At 42.2% G+C, this 22,755-nt stretch overlaps 4 protein-coding genes across 5 annotated transcripts in view; all 4 read left to right on the top strand.

Moving 5' to 3' along the window:
• Positions 1 to 6,558, top strand: part of nt5dc1 (5'-nucleotidase domain containing 1) — a 34,297-nt gene extending 27,739 nt beyond the window's left edge. The window contains exons 10-12 of the mRNA XM_033990930.2: positions 2,069 to 2,242; positions 3,448 to 3,616; positions 4,329 to 6,558. Of these exons, the coding sequence (XP_033846821.1) occupies positions 2,069 to 2,242; positions 3,448 to 3,616; positions 4,329 to 4,438 (453 nt within the window). The 3' untranslated portion in view covers positions 4,439 to 6,558. The remainder of the gene's footprint in view (positions 1 to 2,068; positions 2,243 to 3,447; positions 3,617 to 4,328) is intronic.
• A 675-nt stretch (positions 6,559 to 7,233) lies between these two features.
• On the top strand, positions 7,234 to 16,259 carry dse (dermatan sulfate epimerase). Of its 2 annotated transcripts, XM_033990830.2 has the most exons (6): positions 7,234 to 7,462; positions 8,630 to 9,083; positions 12,118 to 12,371; positions 13,028 to 13,267; positions 13,613 to 13,820; positions 14,246 to 16,259. In XM_033990830.2, exons 2-6 carry the CDS (start codon positions 8,668 to 8,670, stop codon positions 15,969 to 15,971), a joined length of 2,844 nt encoding a protein of 947 aa, XP_033846721.1. In that variant the 5' UTR covers positions 7,234 to 7,462; positions 8,630 to 8,667; the 3' UTR covers positions 15,972 to 16,259. The 2 variants fall into 2 exon arrangements, with proteins under 2 accessions (XP_033846721.1, XP_033846722.1); XM_033990831.2 differs by lacking the exon at positions 7,234 to 7,462 and having other exon boundaries at positions 8,949 to 9,079; positions 14,246 to 16,253.
• Positions 16,260 to 16,841: 582 nt separating this feature from the next.
• Positions 16,842 to 18,018, top strand: ndufaf4 (NADH:ubiquinone oxidoreductase complex assembly factor 4). The gene is made up of 3 exons (XM_033990914.2): positions 16,842 to 16,977; positions 17,074 to 17,165; positions 17,719 to 18,018. The coding sequence occupies exons 1-3, from the start codon at positions 16,842 to 16,844 to the stop codon at positions 18,016 to 18,018; spliced, it is 528 nt and encodes a 175-aa protein (XP_033846805.1).
• A 920-nt stretch (positions 18,019 to 18,938) lies between these two features.
• On the top strand, positions 18,939 to 22,605 carry gpr63 (G protein-coupled receptor 63). The gene is made up of 2 exons (XM_033991328.2): positions 18,939 to 19,445; positions 20,534 to 22,605. The coding sequence occupies exon 2, from the start codon at positions 20,638 to 20,640 to the stop codon at positions 21,856 to 21,858; it is 1,221 nt and encodes a 406-aa protein (XP_033847219.1). The 5' UTR covers positions 18,939 to 19,445; positions 20,534 to 20,637; the 3' UTR covers positions 21,859 to 22,605.
• The last annotated feature ends 150 nt before the right edge of the window (positions 22,606 to 22,755 follow it).

The following is a 22,755-nucleotide window of genomic DNA, read 5'->3' as shown; positions in this document are numbered from 1 at the left end:
CAAAATAGTGTTGTAACGATACTAAAATTTCAAACTTTATTTCAATACTAAGGAACTCCAATACAACGACAATAATAAAAAACACTCTTTATTAGTAGACAACATTAAATAACAGAGGTTTCTTTTATTTTACTATGTGGTGATATATGTGTAGTCCAGGTATATGTGGTCTGATGAAGCTCAAGATCTAAAGCTATTCCGGAAAGGTTCATTTCTGTCCTGTTGATGTGACTTTTTTAGTATTGATACTTGTTCAAATTAGTGTCTAGTTTTGATGTTAGTTTTAGTATTGATTTTCAATACTTTTGACAACCTTACCCCATATACGATTAGATTTTACATCAGACCCCCAATGGTATAAGGTGAGGACTTGAGTTCCAGTATCTTCACACAGTAGAGCATTCCATGGACAGTGTCGGAGGCTAACTGGAATCTGTGTGATTCCAGACTTTTGGAGAGCTACCGGCAGCTGTGGCCCTTTTGGGGGAAGGTGTGGGGGGATTGTGATCGTGGAGACCCTCCCCTCCCTCCTGTTTGTTTACATGTGAGGGCCAGTCTGACACAGGCCGCTCTGTCACAAACTGCTACTGGAATTCCTTGCATCCCTTTTATAGACATCTCTCACAGGGAACACTGCCCTGCACTGCGGTCGTCCACTGACAAGTTGCCCCAAGTTGATATATAAACCAGGATTAAAATGGGTGAAAAACTGGATGATAAAATTTAAGTAATAAAAAATATATCGCTATCGATAAATTCAAATTGTACTGGAACAAGGTCGTAAGAGATTAATTTAGATAACACTCAGGCCACTTTGCTCCAAGTCAGTGCCCTCTCTCCCTCCCTCCCTCATTTCCTGTATCTGAACAAGGCCAATAGCTAATAATCTCACTGTTTTTACACTCATTCCTCACTTCATTTTTCCTTCCCCTGAACTCTCACCGTCTGAGCTGTGGGTGGAATTCTTCCCCAGACCTGCCTTGGCCTGCTCCTCTGATGTGATGAGTTCAACAGACTCCACTGTCTACTCCACTGTTTCCAAACCAGGGGTACAGGGACCACTAGGGCTACGCAGGCACAGCATTATTTCAGATTTTTAAAAGAAGTGAAATTGAGTTGTATTTCAAGATAAAATGTTCTTTGTAGTAAAGCCTGTATTCTTAAGAATATTTTTCAGCAAAATTTGAACATCAGTATCAAACAAAATAGTATATAGAAATAATCAACCATTTATTTCTCTACAAAATCTGCTGTACACAAGTTGGTGGTTATTCTAAGATTGAGTTGCATCTTAGTGGGTACCCAGAAAAAAAAGTTTGGGGAACCACTGGTCTACTGGTACTATGCACCACAAAAATATTCTGAAAACCAGTGCTCATCTCAAGTGCATTACCTTCTCATCTGTTTTTTATGGTGGCTTTGTTAAAATCATGTTTACTGTAGCTTGTCACTGTTGCTATGTGTAATGTGTGTACTTGTAGGTATGATGTAGTACGTCATTTGTTCTGTATGTAGTCTTTTATTAGTAATGTAATTAGTACATTACCTGACAACAGATGGAATCTGGCATGTTAATGTTGATCCTCATTGCTGAGAAGTTATTTAATTTGCCTTTTATAAATCAATTAAGTAATTGACAAATTTGACATTCAAGAGTATTCCTCTAGTTGGGTACTACCAAAAAATATCCTAGCAAAAGATATGGAGAAGGGCCTCATGTGCTGGACTGCTTTGTCCAGAGGCATTAGCTGTCCCCAAGGTATTGTGCATGTTTGGGGTTGATGGGAGAAACTAGAGTGTCTGGAGAAAACCTACCCAGAAACATGCAAATGTGGACAGAAAGGCCCGGGAATCAAACCAGCGACCTTCTCGCTGTGAAGCCAGAGTGCTAACCACTCAGTCATCATAGAGGGTTATGGAATAATGCTTTTTGTGTTGTTACTAGCCCTGCCCCATCCTGAAAGACAACAGGGACAATAAGTTTACAGATACAAATGCTCCTTTCCTGTAGTGTTTTCTGTGTGTACTTATGTGTATATTTGTGTACATTTTATGTTGTCCTTTGTAGGTGGTGTACTTCGGCGACAGCATGCGCTCAGACATGTTTCCGGCCAGCAGCTTCGGGAAGTGGGAGACTGTGATGATCGTGGAGGAAATGGAGGGGGAGGGGGTACCCCAGAGTGACGCAGCCAAATCCAACCAGGCCCCAGTGGAGCCACAGGAGAAGAAGGGAAAGTTTGAGGTAAGAGTGTAGCTGCTTTCTATTAAAGACCTATAGATCCTGATCCCCAAACCACGCCCCGCCTGCTCTGGATCTCTCCCCTTCTGTGCCTCACTGCAAATACCACAATTCATACTCTGGTCCCATTTTTAACCTTTTGAAAGTAGTAAGTAATTATTATATTATTTGTTTAGTTTTGATAACAATTGTTCACATTAATTATTCACAATGACAAAATATTGAATCCAGTTTGAAAAATGGTGGCTGTGACTATCGAAATGTATATTTAAAAAAAATTGTATCCTCCGCGGGTGGTCTCATCCTTTTTCCAAGCGTGGGGTCCTCTACCAGAGGCCTGGGAGCTTGAGGGTTCTGTGTAGTATCTTTACTGTTCTTAGTACTGCACTTTTCTGGACTGAGATGTCTGATGTTTTTCCTGGGATCTGCTGTAACCACTCGTCCAGTTGGGGGGCTACTGCCCCGAGTGCACCGATGACCACAGATACCAAAAGTTGCATAGTGCACCTTTAACATTTGCTACACACATACATACACACATACATACACACATACATACACACATACATACATACATACATACACACATACATACACACATACATACACACATACATACACACATACATACATACATACATACACACATACATACACACATACATACATACACACATACATACATACATACATACATACACACACACACCCACATACATACAAGGTGCACTATGTGCCTGGATTGGCGCCACACATCACCATGCAAGAGTGTGTCTGTGGAGAGGCACGTCTATAAATTCATGCTTTTCAATTTTTCTTTGCAGTTATACACCTATAATATATGTGTAATCTGGAAAAGACGGATACAGGCCTGAGATTTGAGTTGGACACACCAAAATACTTTTTTGAAATCTTTATGAACTTATTCTTTCACTTCCCCTTTAAAACTGTCTGAGGTTACAATTGGTTGCACAAAAGTCATAATCACATCCCTTTTTGAAGAGCACATCCTGCTTTCCCTGTACTCTCCTTTTGACATATCCCTGATGAGAAGTGGAGCAGGGGGATTTCTGCCCATTCATTTCATCACTGACAGGGATCAGAGCTCTTTTGATGGCGCATCTCCTCCCCACTCCTCTTCTCCCTTTCTCTCTCACTACGGTAGGCCTGTGTGTACATGTCTGAGCTTTGTGTGTTGTGTCTTTCAGGAGCAGGGCATGAAGTCTCCCTCAGCGGCGTCCAACCAGTGGGGCTCGTACTTCGTGGACGTCCAGAGAGGAGTGGGCGGAGACGAGGATGTGCACAAGCTGACCTGGTGCTGCCACTGTATCCACAAGTATAGCTCTCTAGCCATTCCCAGTGTGGAGCACATAGCAGGTACACAAGCTTACATACAAAAATAAATACATTATTATTTATAGATTTTCATGTAACAATAAGGACAAGAAATGTTTTAAAAATCATATTGTAATGCAATTTTTTATATTTGCCATTAACAGGAGGATAGTCATTTCAAAACACATTGCCCTCTCAAGTCTAGATCTTTGTTTCGACATGATCAACAAATAAAAAATGTCAATCACTCTGCAAAAACGTTTGCTGTTGAAACGTTGAATGAATAAAGGAATAAGCCAAAAGCTTTAAAATGTATACAAGGTTTTCTGGCTGCCTTTTGAGTCCACCTAGTAGCTTGGCTTCCGTTGCAGACAGCATGCCAGCAGAATGGTATGGAATCTCTCTGAAATTCATCTCAGATCCAAATGTGTTAAAAATGTAGTGCTCAGCGGTGGTTAGTGTGACATGGGAAGAGATTGTAGAGACATTCAGCAGACGCTATAGCTGTCCTAACAAATACAGTTTTCAGGACAGAAAATGTTTGAGAAATAAAATTTGAGTGTAGGAAAATCTGTTACTTTGTCCTCATGTAAGTATTTTTTACAATATGTTTTTGTATTTTTCCAGCTCTCTCTTGTTTTCAGATTAGAAGCACTGATTCAAAATGCCGACTATGTACTTTTGTCCATAAGGATCCTGTTATAAGCACATACCACATGCACCTGTTCCTAATGCTTTGTTTCTGCTTTTCCAGATCTGCCTTTGGACTACAAATTCCCCCGGTTTTCTCCAGACAAGCCCTGCACCAGCGGATACTACCCCAGACCTCCTGATTCTTTACTCAAGAGGTTCCAAAATCAGTAATCAGTAAAAAAAATTTAATTCGACATAATTTTGAAACAGTCCTTCCTTATGTCGGCCTCAGGAGAGGAACGTGCCTCCCATCACCATCTGCTGTGTAGACTGAGACTGCCAGAGGTGCACCTGGAACACTTGTGTGTTTGTGTCTTCTGTTCAACCAAGAACAAAAACTATTGGTCTTTTGCCTCATACGTTTTGTGCAACGTTAAAAGACTGTGTGCTCTGTGAATCTCGCTTGTTGAAATAGGAACCTCTATTAACTCCTGGAAATTGAGGCCCTCTCCCAGTCTATACTTGGTTGAAAAGTTGGTTCTATTAAATGTGCTAACAGAGATTTGGGTAATCAAAAAAATCTGTAGTGTATTAGTCAGAATTTTGTATAAAAGAGGATTGAACCCACCTGGTCTAGTTCAACATAAATTGATTTCTCCTGAGAAGTAATGGAGATATTATGCAAAATTAACTCACATGAGCATTTAACCATGTTGTAACAGTATTCCTTCAGCATTAACTTACAAGTTCAGACTCCAGGCCATTTTTCATCAATAAAAATAAGTACATAAAAATCTGCTGCTTCCTACGGTGAAATACCACTGTGAAGAGAGGAGGGGGGCTCACATTTCTGCAGATTTGAACAGGACGTCAATGGACTTGTTTCTATTACTAAGCCGTTTTAGATCAATATTGCAGTTTACAAAATTTAAAATAATGATATATGTGTGATAGTTTAGTAGGATACTAAATACCCGAAGAAAAACATAATGTCTTAATTAAGATTTTATTTGAGGAGGGCCTTATGATCTTGCTGACTTTTTTATATTTTTAGTTGATCATTTTTGTGTAAATGGATACTCCTTACGTTGAAAAGAGTTGTGGTTCAAAAGCCATGTTGTAAAACGTAACTAGAGCATTTGTGAATGTAGGCCACAGTGACACACATTGGGCCATTGTGTCGTGCTGTAGTTTTCTCTGAAGAATATGACTTGAGTGAATGTCTGTTTTACATAAAAAATACATGGACAATTCTTCTAAAACTGACCTGGACATGGTTAGCACTTTACATTTTATCCCATTACCTCTGGATCGTGTCGGTGCTGTGTGTTGAAGTTTCATTTGACACCTCATTTTGGAGTAAACCTGTCTTTCGTCCTGTGTTGATTGTTTAATGGGACGTTATCTGCCAAACCCTGGTGCAGTGCTATCTTTGGTATTTAAAACACATAATTACAGTGAGAATAATATGTGTATAATGGGTGAGGTCTGTGTGATGTTCTGTACTTGTTCTGCTGGAGTGACTGTATTAAAGTGGACTTCTTGTGCTTCAGTCAAACTTATTTGAATCCTGCTTTGAGTGAATGTTTGCTCTTCATCATAGGCAATAATATTGTATTCGTTAGTGACTGTAGCATAGTCTGACACTTGGTAACTTGGATCATTTATTTTTATGCAACATATTGTGATAAATTGTTTCAATAGTTAGTTATATGATATTATTTAAAAAGAGCATAGATGACCCAGACAAAAATCTATAATCCGTTTGATTACATTCTTTGATTATATTTAGATTGTGGTAAATTTCCCTTGTTATTTGAATATTTATCCACACAGGTAACATGTCACTGTGTCACCATGAATGTCATCATTTCTGTAATCTGACAAAAAACAATACAGGCTGCATACTGCAACGTCAGGGTATACATAGAGACGACATAAAGTACCTGAACAACTGATATTTGTCACACAATTAGTCAAAAGAAATATGTAGAGATCTGCATATGAGCAGGAGTTGTATTCTGTTGTTTGTAGGCTCCTGTCTGGACGTGCACTGTTAGCCTGTGTTCCTCTGACACAGACCCTGTATACCTGTCTTTTAGTCTGTGCTGTCCCAAAAAAAACACAACAATGTCAAACACTTATAAATACATTTAGGTTATTTAAGATAATATCCAGACAGACATTATGAATATACTGTAGTGCTGTTCAGTGAAATGTGTTTCACGCTTGAGCAGAAAGACTTGAGCGGTAATTGTACTTTGCTCATCTCATCCTGGAAACTCTGACACCGCCTGGTTTAACCTCATTAGTGTGTAACTGTCACTAAAATAAAGTCTTCTTTGTATGTAGCCCGTGTCTTTGCTTCCCCAAAAAGTTATGTTTAAAATACATAACATGACAGCTGTTGCCAATAGACACTGCTTTGTTTTTTCTTTGGCCCATGGTAAAATCATCTCATAAAAATATAGGCCTATTGTACTGGGCTTTATCCTACAGCACAGAAACCACATTGAATCTTTGTAAACCAATTGCAGGACTTTTGATGAATAAGCCTACTTTATTTGTTCAGCTTTCAGCAAAAATGCCTTTGGTAAAAAGTTTTAAAGACACTGCATGTAAGATTTGATTTTAATTCACATAAACATGACCTGTGACCCCAGATATGAGGTAGATGTTCTTATCAAATACAGCTTTTTACTGGTAACAATTGTAATGCTGACTTATTCTAAAGTGTAGATTAGGTGTTACAGAAACAATGCACGCACTGTCTTATTTATTTCTCAAGACAATTATCCAATTAGATAATCGTTCTTTAATATTGGCACTAGGCTGGAAAAACGACTTTAAATTGTGGCCTTCAAGGGTGTATTCACATTTGTCCTGCGTTGATCTTGGTTTGATTCCAGTTCAACCAGATCTTAACTATGCGTTAGACCCTTTACTCATTCCTTGTAGTCTTCCTCCCTGTCCTATAAAAGAGATGTGCCCTAGAGATGTGCCTGTTAGTGTGTGAGGCAGAGAGGAGACTCATGCGCGGAAGAACTGTGGGCTCTCTTGGCTCTCTGTGCGCCCTCCTTGCGCCCCTCCTCGTCGGTCAGCGGGACGCCCCTCTCGCTTCCACATTCCTCCTTCTTCTTCTTCTTCTCAGCTCACACACTGCTGCGGTTGCCTGCTTTCCGCCGACCCAGGACTGTAGGCCGACCCGCCGACTTCAGTCCGAGCTATGACGCCAAGAACACGGGCCTCTGACAGGTAAGGTCCTGCGCTCCCCTCCCCTTCACTCATCGCCGCTCTCTGTGAACAAGGCTACGTCTGTACGCAAATCTAGTTACAAATGGGTCTTTATCAGTGACCGATAACGCGTTTGTTCTAACCAACAGATGTAACGAGCAGTGGGAGGCTTATTCTGATTTAAGAAAGAACTATGGATCCAAAAAAGAACTACTGAATCTTGCGATGCGCGTGGAAGGATGTTTTACACTAACAGAAAAAACTTCATGCGCCCCAGGAATGAAAAACCTGCTGACATTTTATGATTGCGTGAACTCTCGACCTTGTTTAAGGTTGATGTGATTGTGAAGTGATTAGGTTACAGTGAAAAGTTCCGTGGGCCTTGTTATTGTAAGCTAAGTTGCTAATGCCTGGCTTTATGTTTTGGGGGTTGTGGTGGTGATATTCCTAGTGTTACACAGAGGTGAGGAGAGCGGCCAAGTCTGCGCTCTGCTCCTGCTCTGAAGTTACAATGCGTCTGGCAAATCACTCATCTCTGTTTACAACCAGCCTATTAGAAATAGTCTGAGTTTGGGAGTAGTTTATCTGTTATCACACAGAGACAGCAGCTGTTTATAAAGGAACAGGCTGTGTGCTTACTGGTCCTACACTCACTCCCTGGTGGCCGCCACAGATTATTTCTAGAATTCCACAGAATATGACAAACTTCCTTTTAACCCAATTACAAATATTCTTATTGGTTGTGTTGGGCTTATTAACAGAAAGCTTTTGGTTTGTAAGGTTCTTAGTACCTTTTTGGAATCATATTATTATAAAATCTTTTACACCATTTTATAGTGTAGGCCTAACTCCTTTTTATTTTTTGGTGATGTATTTGAGCTCCATTATGATACCAAACATTCCCATGTCAAAGTGGTGAGTGATCATCCCCTGCTCACAGGGCTTTGTTTTATTATAAACAGACAGTTTAACTGTTATTGTGTTTCCCTCTTGTCCACTCCTCCCAACAGCAGCATGGCTGTTTATTGGAGTTAAGCAAAGCCTGAAAGTTAGTGTGAAAAGCTGGTCACTGCTGAGCGTGTGCTCTGGTCTGGACCAGAGTGGAAAGTCGACACATGGAACTCGTTACTGCAGGAATGCATTAGGGGTTTGTGCTGGCTCTCATATTTTCCTCCTCCTTTCTCTCAGCTGATGTACCTCAGAAATGCCTTCTCTCCGATGAGACGATGAGCACACACACCCGCGGGGCCCCCACAGTCTTCCTCATAAGTGCACTGTGGCCCCTGCTCTGTGGTGCTGCTGCTCTGGACCCCGGAGGACGCATACCATTCATTGGGGGGAATTATGAGGGCCACCCCATGCTGTACTTTGACCGGGGCGAGGTGGAGGAGCTGCAGCGGGCAGCGGCGGGCTCTCACCGTGAGCTGGCCAGATTGATCCGAGATGCCGCAGAGGAGATGCTCGAGCACCCTGAGGAGTACCTGCCCCCCTGGGGCCCTGCGGAGTTCACTAGCCGCTGGAACGAGATCTATGGGAATAACCTGGGCCTGCTGTCCATGTTTTGTCTGCTGTACCCTCACCGAGCTGGGGCCCTGGACATGGCGCTCGATTACATGGAGAGGATGGCAGCGCAGCCTAGTTGGTATTTCCATTTTTTTACTATTACTACTATTTCTAGATGGTATTCATATTCTACTCACAGGTTATTTGATTACTTGAAGCTTTTAATGATTAGTGACAAATGTATGTACCTAGTTCTAAGTAATTGTCTTGCTTATTAACGAGACTTCATTTAACGTATCATTCATTTATTTTATTTAAAACATGCAGGATGAAATGAAAGTACACTTACTCAGCAGCTGTGCTTTCCAGAAAGTCAGCACTGTGGTAATGTTTACTCAACAAACCAATTTAAGAGTGTGCCCGTGTAGACTAAAATCTGATAATTAGCTACTTTTTATGTTGTGGTTTAAATGCCTCTTAGTAAGGAGAAAATATTCTGCATCGGTAGACCAACAACTGCATTGTATAAGCAGGTGTTGCTCTCATTAGAGGAATGCATTTAAATGACCTGATAAAAACAACAAATTAACAACCCATGATTCATAGTGTCAGCCATTCTGTTGTTTAGTGCTGTTGTTTTAAGGTTGAAAAAACAAGTCCTTATGCTCTTATTCTATGCTACAATCACGAGCCTTGGTGTAAAAGAATGAGGCTGAATGCTCAGATTTCACTGTCCGAGTGGAAATGTGTTCTGCAGCTGTTTGGTGAATGATGAAAGGAAATGAATAGTTCAGATGTGGGCAGAGGAGACACCGACTCCCACTCTCGGTGGCTGTAAAGAACTGTCAACACAGTCACATGATCTGCTCTATCATCCACAAATAGGTGATGTTCCTGAATACATATCTGGAATGTTTTGTTTTAGTCATGTAGGCCTAAATGATCTGTTTCAAGTATTTATGCTAGCAACAGGAACTAGGACGTGGCAGTTTGTATGCTAACATCACATTGACCATAGCCATGCTGCTAAGTAGTATTTTCAAATAGTTTAACTTTATGTTATAGCCACTTGTGGGCACCAGACTCCGAAAGGTGCACTATGTAACTTTAGTGGTGGAGGGTCCAAAAGCTGCTTGTTTCCATGGAGATAATATTGCTTTGCCTTGGATGTTTCACAGTATGGCATTCAACTCAGCTGTGTTGCATTTATTCAATTACAGGTGTTCTTAATACTAAAAAAAAAAAAAAAAAAAAAAAATTGATAATATGCACTACACTGGCTGGGGTCACCTCTGCACAGATCCGACCTGTCACCTGTAGACATTGCCTGGTTACAAAATACACAGCATGGGCAGAACAACAGTGCAAAACAAGCGGTGCAAAACAAGCGGTGCACAACAAGCGGCGCACAACAAGCGGCGCACAACAAGCGGCGCACAACAAGCGGCGCAAAACAAGCGGCGCACAACAAGCGGCGCACAACAAGCGGCGCACAACAAGCGGCGCAAAACAAGCGGCGCACAACAAGCGGCGCACAACAAGCGGCGCAAAACAAGCGGCGCACAACAAGCGGCGCACAACAAGCGGCGCACAACAAGCGGCGCACAACAAGCGGCGCACAACAAGCGACGCAAAACAAGCGGCGCACAACAAGCGGCGCAAAACAAGCGGCGCAAAACAAGCGGCGCACAACAAGCGGCACAAATAAAGTTATATGTTTATAACAGAAAGTTGGTAAGAGCGGGGCTTTCCAATTCATCATCTAAAATTATATGACCTTTATAATTTATAATGTCTATTTATAAATCCTTATAACTTCTATAGTTTAACTTCCCTCTGAAGTAAGTGCAAAAAATAATTTTCCACAAGCATGCATTTCTTGACAGTACAGTTTATGATTAGAGGCACATGCTGATTGCTGAACCAGGTTTGGAGGTTGGAGGAGTGGGGTGGTTGAGGGCAAAGAAAAGTTAATCCTTTTGACTGATCTCATCTGGTGCCCCTAGGACCTACAGGGAGGGGGTTTCTAGCACCTCATTCCTAGGGGCTGCAGTAAGCGGTATTAGGGTAATTTGCAGGACATTTTCCCAGCTTTGGTATGTGTGCCACAGTGCAGCGAGGGAAAGCCACTGAGCAAGTGTTTTCACATGTTCAGAGCTTGCTGTGAGTTTTCCCCTTGGCTGCGTTTGATTATGGTCAGCCGAGTTCTCAGGGCGACACAGCTGTGGTCTGCAGGGCCTTCAATTATGTGTGCTGCTGAAGCACTAGTGCTCCAGGAGGTCTGTGTGTCTGCAGGGCTCTGGAGCTCCTGTCTGTCATGTTAGGTAGAAAGCTCATCTTTTGGGTGATACCAAAATCTCACCCTTTTGTCACTTACAATACATGCAGATGAATGTAAAAATGTGTTTCTTTCTATGGGGAAACATCACAAGGAAAGGTAAGTTTATTAAGTTGCATAGCGCAATTCCGAGCACTTCAGGGACCAGCCTCCTGCTGGTGCCCAGATTGTGAGATGGTTCATATGGCACTAACATATCAGAAATGTACTTTGGTGCCAGGCTATGGAGAGACTTGTACACAAGCAGAGCTGCTTTAAAGTCTATTCTCTGAGCCACAGGACTTATGTGCTCGTACTTCCTGGTTCTAGTCAGGAACCAGGCAGCAGCATTCTGGATGTACTGCATCTGTCTTACCACTCATCTGGAGAGCCCAGTGAGCAGGCTGGTGAGCTTCTAAAAGCTTTCTACCTTCTAAATTTGATTAATTTGTGGCTATTAAAGTTCAAGTCTGAGTCCATTGTTACACCTAATTTTCTAACCAGATTTGAAGGTTTTAGAGAGGGAGACTTGAGGTGACTGCTGACACTTTCTCTTTGCTTCTGTGGGCTAAAGATGATGACTTCAGTCTTGTCTGAGTTTAGCTGTAGGAAGCTGTATTACATCCTCACACTGATCTGTTGGATGCAGTGGCAGAGTGAATCCACTGGTCCATATTCACCTGCTGCCAGTGAGACATAGATCTGAGTGTCATCTGCATAGTTGTGGTAGGACACATTATTGCTGTGTATTAACTGACCTAAAGGCAACATGTAAAGGTTAAGCACCAGGGGTCCCAGGATTGACCTGATATATTTCCTTTTGTGCCATAGATTTTAATTTGGTTGTGTGTTCTAGGTTTGTAAAAGACGCTCCGTGGGATGAGGTTCCTGTGGCCCACTCATTGGTTGGTTTTGCCACAGCCTATGACTTCCTCTTTGAGTACTTGAGCAGACCGCAGCAGGAACACTTCCTCCAGGTGATCGGCAACGTGACCCGGGACATCTATGAGAAGTCCTACGAGCGTGGCTGGGGTTTTCAGTACCTCCATAACCACCAGCCCACCAACTGTGTGGCTCTGCTCACTGGCAGCTTGGTCTACATGGCCCAAGGTCAGCAGCTACTTGTACAGGAGAGCAGAAGTAAGATGATGTCAGAAATGTCAATAAAAAATAAAATTTTAAAATCAATGCCAAATATCAGGCACATTTTCTTTAAGTTGCCACTTGTCTCTATGTGGCCATGTGTCAATCCCAGTCTATCCTCAGTGCATCAGAGTACTGATTTACAATGGAAATAGAAGAGCAATTAGGCAAAAAAAAACAAAAGCTTTTTATGTGTTATGTCTACAAAATCATGTAACAAATTATTTTATATCCCAGATAAATACATTTTGTTATTTTTAGTGAAAAGTTCACTTGTGAACTTAACTACAACTTGACTAAAGTTAGTCGCCCAATATTCCATATTGGACCATCCCCAATCTCCACAATACAAAGAAAAGGCAAAAAAGCTCAGTGTAAAGCTATTCAATAATCATATCATTGTTTCAGTCTTTATCACCCCATACTCCTAGAACCTATGTTTACCCAAGGGAATGGAAAATGTAATACTTATTTATTTTTCAAATTGTTCATTTGCCTAGTAGGAACACGAAGTTTGTGTCTTTATGGTCCATTGTTCCACATCGTACTTCTACCACAAACAGGTCTAAATAAAGATGACTCTATCTATAGCCTCCACAAATGTAGGTTTTCTTCTACTGCAGGTTATCTCCAGGAGGCGTACCTATGGACCAAGCAAGTGCTGTCCATCATGGAGAAGTCCCTGGTGATACTACAGGAGATCACTGATGGTTCTCTGGATGAAGGTGTGGCCTATGGGAGCTACACCACACGCTCTCTGTTCCAGTACATGTATCTGGTGCAGAGACACTTTGCCATCAGCCACTTTCACCACCCCTGGCTCCTCCAGCACTTTGCCTTCCTCTACCGAACCATTCTGCCAGGTAACTGTCCCTATTATTTTAGACAGGTATTATTTAGAAAAGTACCTCGCAAATAGTTGAATGTTACATTGTCAAAAATTTTGCCTCAAAAACTATTATAGCACTTATCTCTCCGCAACAGGAAGAAAGAAAGAGCCTATTGCTTGATTTTTTTGAATAGATAGGGATTTGGCATTTGTTGACAAATAATTAGACCTAAACCCCAAGTTAATAGCACCAAGCACACATTCCATATTCCACATGAATATATATATATATATATATATATATATATATATATATATATATATATTTTTTTTTTCTCTTCTGATCATTACTGTCATACCTCGTTCTTTCCATGCACAGGTTTCCAGAGAACTGTGGGGATTGCTGATTCCAATTATAACTGGTTCTATGGTCCTGAGAGCCAGCTGGTGTTTCTGGACAGATATGTGCTGCGTAATGGCAGTGGGAACTGGCTGGCAGAGAAGATCCGTCAGAACCGAGTGACTGAGGGACCCGGGCAGCCAGCAAAGAGCCAGCGCTGGTGCACTCTGCATACTGAATTCATCTGGTTCGTCATGTCATCAGTCAAATTTTTTTTTTCTGGCATAACACACATAATCATAGGTCTGTTAAAGGTGCAGTTCCCAATTTCTGTCTTGTGAATGAGTAATGTTTTTTCCACCATAAATTATGTTAAAAAAAGTAGCACTTGTTGGAAAATTTAAACCTATTTGCATGCATCTATTTGTAAAAAATAGCTTTAAATACCTACTTCCTCCTTTCACAGACTACCCCAGCTTTAACATACAGTATATATAGTTTATCTTCTCCCTTTGATTTAATCATTCTGTCATTCATCCAGTCTGCTACATGTATTGACAATCACTCCCTATGCTTCCCTTTCTAACTGTCCTATCTTGAAATCCTCATATGAACTTATAAACGATCAAGTTCATTCAAGTTAATATAATGGTTCTGCCTTGTTTATTTCAGGTATGACCCCAACCTCTCCCCCACCCCTCCACCAGACTATGGCACATCTCGGCTCCACTACTTTGAGGACTGGGGGGTTGTAACCTATGGAAGTGCTTTACCAGCCAGGACCAACTCAACTTTCCTCTCCTTCAAGTCAGGGAAACTGGGCGGTCGTGCCATGTACGACATAGTCCACAAGAACAAATACAAGGAGTGGGTGAAAGGCTGGAGGAACTTTAATGCTGGCCATGAGCACCCAGACCAGAACTCTTTCACCTTTGCACCCAATGGAGTGCCATTCATCACTGAAGCCCTGTATGGGCCTAAGTACACTCTGTTAAACAATGCAGTGCTGTTTGGATCAGATGTTCCAGGGGCCTGCTTTAAGCCCTGGGCAGGACAGATTACAGAATCCTGCGACTCCAAGTGGCTCAAGTATAAGACAGGGCAGGCAGCTGACACTCAGGGCCAGGTGGAGGTGGCCATGCACAGGCAGGGCATGGTGTTCATCCGCGGAGAGGGCAGTGCGGCTTACAACCCCGAGCTGAAAGTACGCAGCTTCCAGAGGAACCTGCTGCTCTTACACCCCCAGCTCCTCCTGCTCGTGGACCATTTTGCTCTGGCTGAGGACAGCCCCAGCAGAGCCATGAGCGCCTTCTTCCACAACACAGAGCTGTCTTTTAGTGGGATCAGGAAAGGTTCTGTGCATGGGGCCTTTGTCAGACATGAGAATGACAAGTACAAGATGTTCTGGATGGATGACACTGGCTTCAGTAACAAGGGTTCTGTGGGCTTCTGGAAGTACCCATCAAACTTTGGTTACAATGGGTCTAATTATGTGAATGTGACTGCACCACTGCGCTACCCTTTCTCTAGGATGGTGTATGCCCTGTTTGGCCCTGGAGTGGAGTTACACTACTTGAAAGTACGTGGGGATGATCAGAGGCTGGATATTCGACTGTCCACAAAGCAGCAGGCATACACAGTACATCTTGTGACTGGGGCGGTGCCCTCTAGCCCACTATATGCCATGATTCTTAATGGCCACCAGAAGGTGGTGTTTGAGAGGACCATGGCTCAGGCAGAGCACTCTCCTGATGAGGTGGAGGAGTATGTAAACCTGGTGGAAGACAACCTTCAGCATGTCAAGCCTGTGTTCCAGCAGATGGAGAGGCACATCCTGAGCAGAGTGCTCAACAGTGCCACCTTCAGGAAGGCTGCAGAACGCCTCCTGCAGTTCTCAGACAAGAAAAAAACTGAGGGAATTATTGAAAAAATGTTTGCCAAGTCAAAGAAACAAGAGCGTGGGAAAAACGGCAGGAGACTGAACCTGGGAGATAAGCTGTCGGAGAATCTACCTGACATATTTACACAGATCGAATTAAGTGAGAAAAAAGAGCGACAGCGGGCGTTCCGCCGTGTTTATGAAGACAATCCAGAGAGCAATGTGGACTCCCATATGTTTGTAGACTATGTTGATAAAAAGAGAGGCTTTGCCAGAGCACGGCTTAAAAAGTCCGAGGTCAACACTGGAGAGGCCCAGGCCCTGACCCACACAGGGCTCTACATCAGACTGTTCTTGCTCATGAACACAGGCACATTCTTCCTGCTGTTGGCTGTGCTTGTGACACGCTTTCAGGGAGGACACAGTCTGCATACTCACCGCTACTTCTACAGCATCCTTCTCATCGACAGCTGTATCCTGCTCTTCCTCTACTCCTCATGCTCCCACTCCCAGTGCTAACCTCTGCTCTTCCTCTACATCCTCTTTTCCACTCTTTGGGACAATTTGTAATGTAAATTGTGTGCTTGAATGTGATATAAATGTGATTAAAAGAATGTTGGTGGTGGAAGAAATATATTGTAATTATTTTGTATAAAAATATTTCATAAAAGCTGTGTCTGTTCTCCATGAGCCTTACCACTAGGACAGTTGGTGACCATTTGAAATCAGGTTCCTGTAATCAGATTAACGTCATAGCTCTGCCACTATAGCCCCACCATCAATCCACATATGTAAACTACCATCCACACAAACACATTTTTTTTATATTAAATGCAAGGAGTGTGCATTGAAAATAAATATTGACATCTAAATGGTCTATTTCAATTTTTTGTACTTGGGCTCATTAGCTACAGAAGACTGCTCGTCTATTGCACACGAAAGGTATAAAAGAACAGGAAATGCTGACATCTGCTGGTCATATTAAAATATTATTTTCATTTATCTTGGATGGATGTTTTTCTTTTTTTATACTACTGATTTAATTCTATACTGAATTTAAAGCATTATTTTGAATAGGCTTGAATGTTACTATTACCTCAGGTAGAGACAATCTGGACTTATAACAAAGACCACCTATATGTGTACTTTAAAAAGTAATAGTTTATTGGTCCTGGGATGTAACCCTGTACAAATCCAGCCAATTATAAACGCAATAAAATAGTACTATAGTGCTTTTACCAAGCACGATTAAGGCCAAACTATGAGCCTCCAAGACAGAAGGTGGCAGTGTGACTGCGCGAAACCATCAATTAGCTGTGAGCCTCCTCGCTTTCCGTCGTTTTGCGTAAAAAGCGTGCGGTGTTGTTTGGATGTAGAGGAAAGTCAACGATGGGCGCCCGTGTGGCTCGCATGTTCCGAAACTTTAACTTGGAAAACCGTGTCCACCGAGAGATCTCCCGTGACAAGCCGCGGGCTGCGCCCAGGCACCCGGAGACCGCTGATCCCGTCCCGGGACCATCTGAAGGTGAGGGGCCGAGTCACAGCCGAGGTGTTTTCTATGATCTGACCTTATAACACAAAGTTAAAGTGTCATTTATTGTTATTTCTTATTGCCTTTTAGTAACGGAAGGTTTAAATGAGAAGAATGCCCCTCTGCTGAAGCATCTTCGCTCTTTGTACGTGGAGTCCACTGACCCCGCGGAGCCCGCACAGGTCAGACGGGGACACTCACTGACCCCTAGTACAGTACATTACAATACATTATTGTTTATTATTTTATTGTATTTATTTGATTGGGAGAGTGCATGGATACACTTGATACAACATGAATGTAAATACCAGATTGTAGCCAAAGGCTAATTTCCATCCGTTGTAATTATGTGACATTCACTAGAGGCAGGACTCTTGTGTGGGGTATTGTGTGAGGCAGGACTCTTGTGTGAGGTATTAATTGCTAATAATTGGTGATCGGATAATAGTGTTCACGTGACATCACAACACTGTAGAATTGCTATTAAAATTGAGTTGGAGGACAGGTTTGACTGTCAGATTACCGATGCCTCTTTACCTGGTTTATGATTAATATCATTGTAATAACTGGGCCTATAAATATACCTCCTCTGTCAGCATGAGTGAAGTTATTCTTCCACAATACTTATGAGGAGGTTAAGCCATTCTGTTGATTATGGCAAGTTTCTGGAGGAAATTCTGTTCAAATAACCATAACACACAAGTGAATCTCCATCTCTATTTTATATATTGACAGTCATCCAGACAGGAGGGAGCAGAGGAAGAGCGCCGCCCCCTGCAGTACAGTGTCCCCTTAGATCAGCTGGGCCTAATGGGACTCACGGATGTTCCCAAAGGCAAACTGACCCTGGCTGAGGCTCTAAAAGCCCTGAGCAGTCACCAGCAGCAGCCTCAAACATGGACTGCAGAGAAGATTGCCCAGCACTACAGCCTGGAGCTGAAGGACTGCAAAGCTCTGCTGAACTTCTTCTGTCCTTTCAGAGTCCAGATCATTCCTCCTGCCAATGCACAGACTAAACGCATCACAGATTCTTAGCACTGGATACCACTGTAGTGTTTACTAGCTTTATTATTCATGGACGCTAGTAAATTCAATGAAGAAATAAACCTAATGGAGATATTTATGCAGGTCCTTTGGTTTAGTTATCCTTGAGTACTTCTGTACTGCCGTAGAGTAACCTGGTTTGAAGGCTTTTCCTCTACCTCAAAGTTGCCCTGTTGTATGTGGTCTAGACATGATTTGTTGGTAAATAAGCTACTCACAAAAATCCTAACAACTATGTATATAGAAAAGTACTAAAACTGTCCAGCTAACATTCTCCTTTGTGCTGTGGTCCATATAAACCTTATATCAATACAACAATTAGCTGACACAAATTTTGTTTGACTAAAACACTGTTTAGTCCACCATTTGGTCAACTAAGTCTGTGTTTCTGAAACTGTGGTATATGGGCTGCCTCTGGTGGTATGCAGTGCTCTCTATCATTATTTGTGTCCTCCCTTCATTTACAGTTATCTTATCCATGGTTCACCCAAATTTTTCAACTGTGTTTGGACAAATTTTAGTCCCCATGATGTCCGGGTGTGGTCCTGGTGGTAGTTTTATTATTTGCATACTTTGTGAAAATAGTTTGAGAACCGAAGATACTCAACCCTAGTAACTCATGATTACGCTGGGAGCACAAGCACATTATTTTAATGTCCAGCTCTTTATTATTAGAATGTGACATCTTTTAAGCGACTGCTGCTGTTGCGACATTTGGTTATAAATGGATTTGAAATAACCACCTTTTGATTTTTGCATCCTACAGTAGATATTACAACCTATCAATTTAGTGGACCTGACAGTAGATTTTATTTATATTTTAAGAATCATACAGTACAATAAGGCTCCTGGACAGCATCGAAATTTAGAAATTAAAGGAGTTAAAGGCAGAAAACGTGCCCCTTAAAAGCAGAATTGTCCAAGTTTTGACTTTTAGAAGACTATTGTGAAAGAACTCATCGGAAGTCATGTTGTGTGCACTTCCTTTCGGTAGTTTTTGTTGTGATTTTCGGTTCCAGGTTCATTCAGAGATCAAACAGTGGAAGTCCGCCCGTGTTGTTGCGCACAGATGTTCTTGAAACAGTAACCGAGGAGAAAGCGGAGGAGGATGCGTCTTTTCTAAACCGTTGTGGATGATGTCTTCTTCTTCGGGGCTTCGCTGGGGACAAAGAAGCCGTTTAAATGCGGTTGTCCCTCGGTCTCCATGTGTGTAGGTGGGAACACCTCTGTCTGCGGCATCGGAAAAATCCATGGATACAGAGGCGAAGTAAAGATACCCACTCCGTACTGCGTAAAACCTTCTTTCTGTCCGCGCTTCTGCGAAACAGAAAGGCGAGCTTTGGGACGAGCCGATGTATCGTTTGGTCAGCTACAAGCACACAGCTGCTGTCGCATATCAACAACATGGCTAAAAACATGTAAGTAGCTCGACCATCATGTTCTATGGATGTGATTATACTACTATATTTATTACCAGACGCTATCTAAAATATGTTTACGTAACCAAACGTGTTGCGAATGCGGGTTCCTCCTCTGCGCTCCAGCTGTTCGGATCCTGCAGATGCTCCTGAGACAGTATGGACTGAGCCCGAAATATCCATGTATAGTAGACTACTGTAGGCCATATGGCGATTTATTTTTCTGTGCACATCGTTGTCTTATTCCACAGGTTTCTGTTTTAATGAGGACCAAACTATCTACTTTGGCCAAGGCCAAGTGAATTATCTATTCAAATTGAGGCCTGCCGTTCTTCCTCAAAAAACATTGTTAAGAAGGCCTAAATGTTTGCAGCCACATTTTGGGAAAAAAAGTGTCCAAGGTTAAAAAACCTTAACAGCAAAAGTAGTTATTTTGATGTGTTTTCTTTCTTTAAGAGAAATAAGATAATGATGAAAAGTACTTTCAACTTGTCCAATCTTATATTTCAAATGATTTAATTTAATTAACACATCGTGCCTGCACTTAGATAATTTTTTATGTGTTTTAAGTTATTTCTACCCTTTAAAGTGTGCTTTATTACTTATATGTTGTTTTTGTTTAGCTTTTCCAGTGACGAAAGCACTAAACAGTTAAATGTTTGGTATGCATGGGTTATCGGCATGTCTCCATTACGCATAATTTGCAGTAATAATGTTTACCTGAATTTACTGCCCACATATTTCAAACTATCAGGACTGATTCAGTCTGAAATGTGTTTTTGTTATCATTATTTTAGCATACGCATTAATGTTCCACTGGCCACTCAGTGATCCAAGCTCTGTTTACACAGGAGTGATAAGGTTTTATAGATGCATTTGTGCCAGATGGAGACTTGTGTTACAGGTAATAGAAGGGGAACTAAAATTGTTATTGGGGTTCAGCACATGAATGCTGCATAGTAATGTACTCATTACTCTTGTTCTGGCAATAACCTGCCAAAGATTATCCAGTGAAAAAAACACTCAAGGTCATAATGCAATTGTAAAATGTTAATATTATTCAGTAGTTTATTGCGTTTGTGTTTCAGGCTGGGAAACTGGATGTGGAGCTGCTTTTCAGAACCAGTGGCCTTCACAGTCAGGTGTTAGCTTGATCCTGTGCTGAGAGGATGCCTGTTGATTCGGGGCAGTTATGCTTCACTCCACTGCTGTTGGCCCCGCACAGGAGGGCCCCAGGAACCACAGTGTGTGGCCCCTGGTCAGAGCCATGCTAAACCTCTCAGATGTCCCCATGGACAGCATCTCCATGGCCAACACAAGCCCGGTTTGGACCTTAACATCAGTGTCTCCCACAGGGCCCCCTTCAAGCCTCCAGGGCTTGGGTCTGCCTCTGCAGATTTTTTTCTGTGTGGTGATGGTGATTATCCTGTTGGTGGCACTGTTGGGGAACGTGGTGGTTTGTCTGATGGTGTACCAGCGTTCAGCCATGCGCTCAGCCATTAACATCCTACTGGCCAGCCTGGCCTTTGCTGACATGATGCTGGCCATACTCAACATGCCCTTTGCCCTGGTCACCGTGGTAACCACCAGCTGGATCTTTGGGGACATTTTCTGTCGAGTTTCTGCCATGCTCTTCTGGTTCTTTCTGATGGAGGGCATTGCTGTACTGCTTATAATAAGCATAGACCGTTTCCTGATAATTGTGCAGAAGCAGGATAAGCTGAGTCCTCACAGAGCTAAAGTGCTCATAGCACTCACCTGGGGATTGTCTTTTATCTTCTCTTTCCCTCTGGCTGTGGGCTCCCCACTACTACAGAGTCCCTCCAGAGCTCCTCAGTGTGTGTTTGGCTACAGCACAGAGCCTGGGTACCACGCCTACGTCCTCATCCTCATGCTAGTCTTCTTCTTTGTGCCATTCACGATCATGGTGTACACATTTCTGGGGATTCTGAACACTATCCGGCACAACGCCATCCGCATCCACAGCCGCAGTGACAGCATGTGCCTGAGCCAGGCCAGTAAACTGGGTCTGCTCAGCCTGCAGAGGCCTTTTCAGATCAACATCGACATGAGCTTCAAGACACGTGCCTTTGCCACCATCCTCATCCTCTTCTCTGTGTCCACCGTGTGCTGGGGGCCCTTCACTGCCTACAGTCTCATGTCCACTTTCAGCCATGGATTCTACTTCAAAGACTCATACTTTCAGATCAGTACATGGCTGCTGTGGCTGTGCTACCTCAAGTCAGCCCTAAACCCACTCATCTACTACTGGAGGATTAAAAAGTTCCGTGACGCCTGCCTCGACCTGATGCCCAAGTACGTCAAGTTTCTTCCTCAGCTTCCTGGAAACACCAAGCGCCGCATCCAGCCCAGTGCTGTGTATGTGTGCGGGGAGCATCGCACAGTGGTTTAACTGATGTGACTCTTACTACTGTTAACGCACATATGGAAAACTGCCTTTGTGATTTTGTTATTGGAGTTTTTTTTGTCATCAAAGACCAAAAGGCACTAAATTAGGAGTACAGAAGTAAGAACATTTTTATATTCATAGAGTCTGACATGTTAACTTTTGGCATTTCAAAATAGAAGAACCTGAATATTTATGAAAATGTATACAAAGTATACATTTAGTAATCTACCTATTTTGTAAGTGAAAATCTTTCAATCAAAATATTACATTGCCTACTGTACAGTGTATTTGAAGACATTTTTGAGACCTGTTGATTACTGCAGTACTTGTGGAATTCAACCACAATACTTGAGCTTAAGTGAGTTTGGCAGTGGAGAAGTTAATTCACATCTTTTTCACAAGGAAAGGTTTTTGTCATGTACTGTATATATTATAGAGTAGGCTGTTACCAAAATGTGAATACAACCTCAAATTTCGCAATAGGTGTTTTCAGTACTTTTAGTTCCTGACAGACAATGGCCCTTCTTCTGTAAGCAAGCATTATAACAACAGTGCCAGAGTCTTGAAAAAGGCCTAAAAATAAGCTCTTAAATTGGCCATTACTTAGTTTGACCTTGTGTAGTTTAATTTTACCGTTATGGATGTGCCTATTTGAATTGCCAGTCAGAATGCTGCTAAATCTGGTGAAAATGTGCAATTTCAGTGTACTGTACTGTTGAATGTAATAAAGATAGACATTTCGTACATTGGTAATCTGTCTGTGTGATTGGTCTCTCCCAAATCATGTTGTTACTGTATATGATTTATTATATGGGTTAACTTGTGAATACATTGACAAGCACCCTCTAAATGCATTGATGCAAGGGGAATTCGAGTGAGTTGGGTGAAAGCTTGCAAATA

Source organism: Periophthalmus magnuspinnatus, chromosome 24, assembly GCF_009829125.3.
Source record: "Periophthalmus magnuspinnatus isolate fPerMag1 chromosome 24, fPerMag1.2.pri, whole genome shotgun sequence".
In the NCBI taxonomy this organism is placed as follows: domain Eukaryota; kingdom Metazoa; phylum Chordata; class Actinopteri; order Gobiiformes; family Gobiidae; genus Periophthalmus; species Periophthalmus magnuspinnatus.
This window is presented reverse-complemented; position numbering and strand designations above follow the sequence as displayed.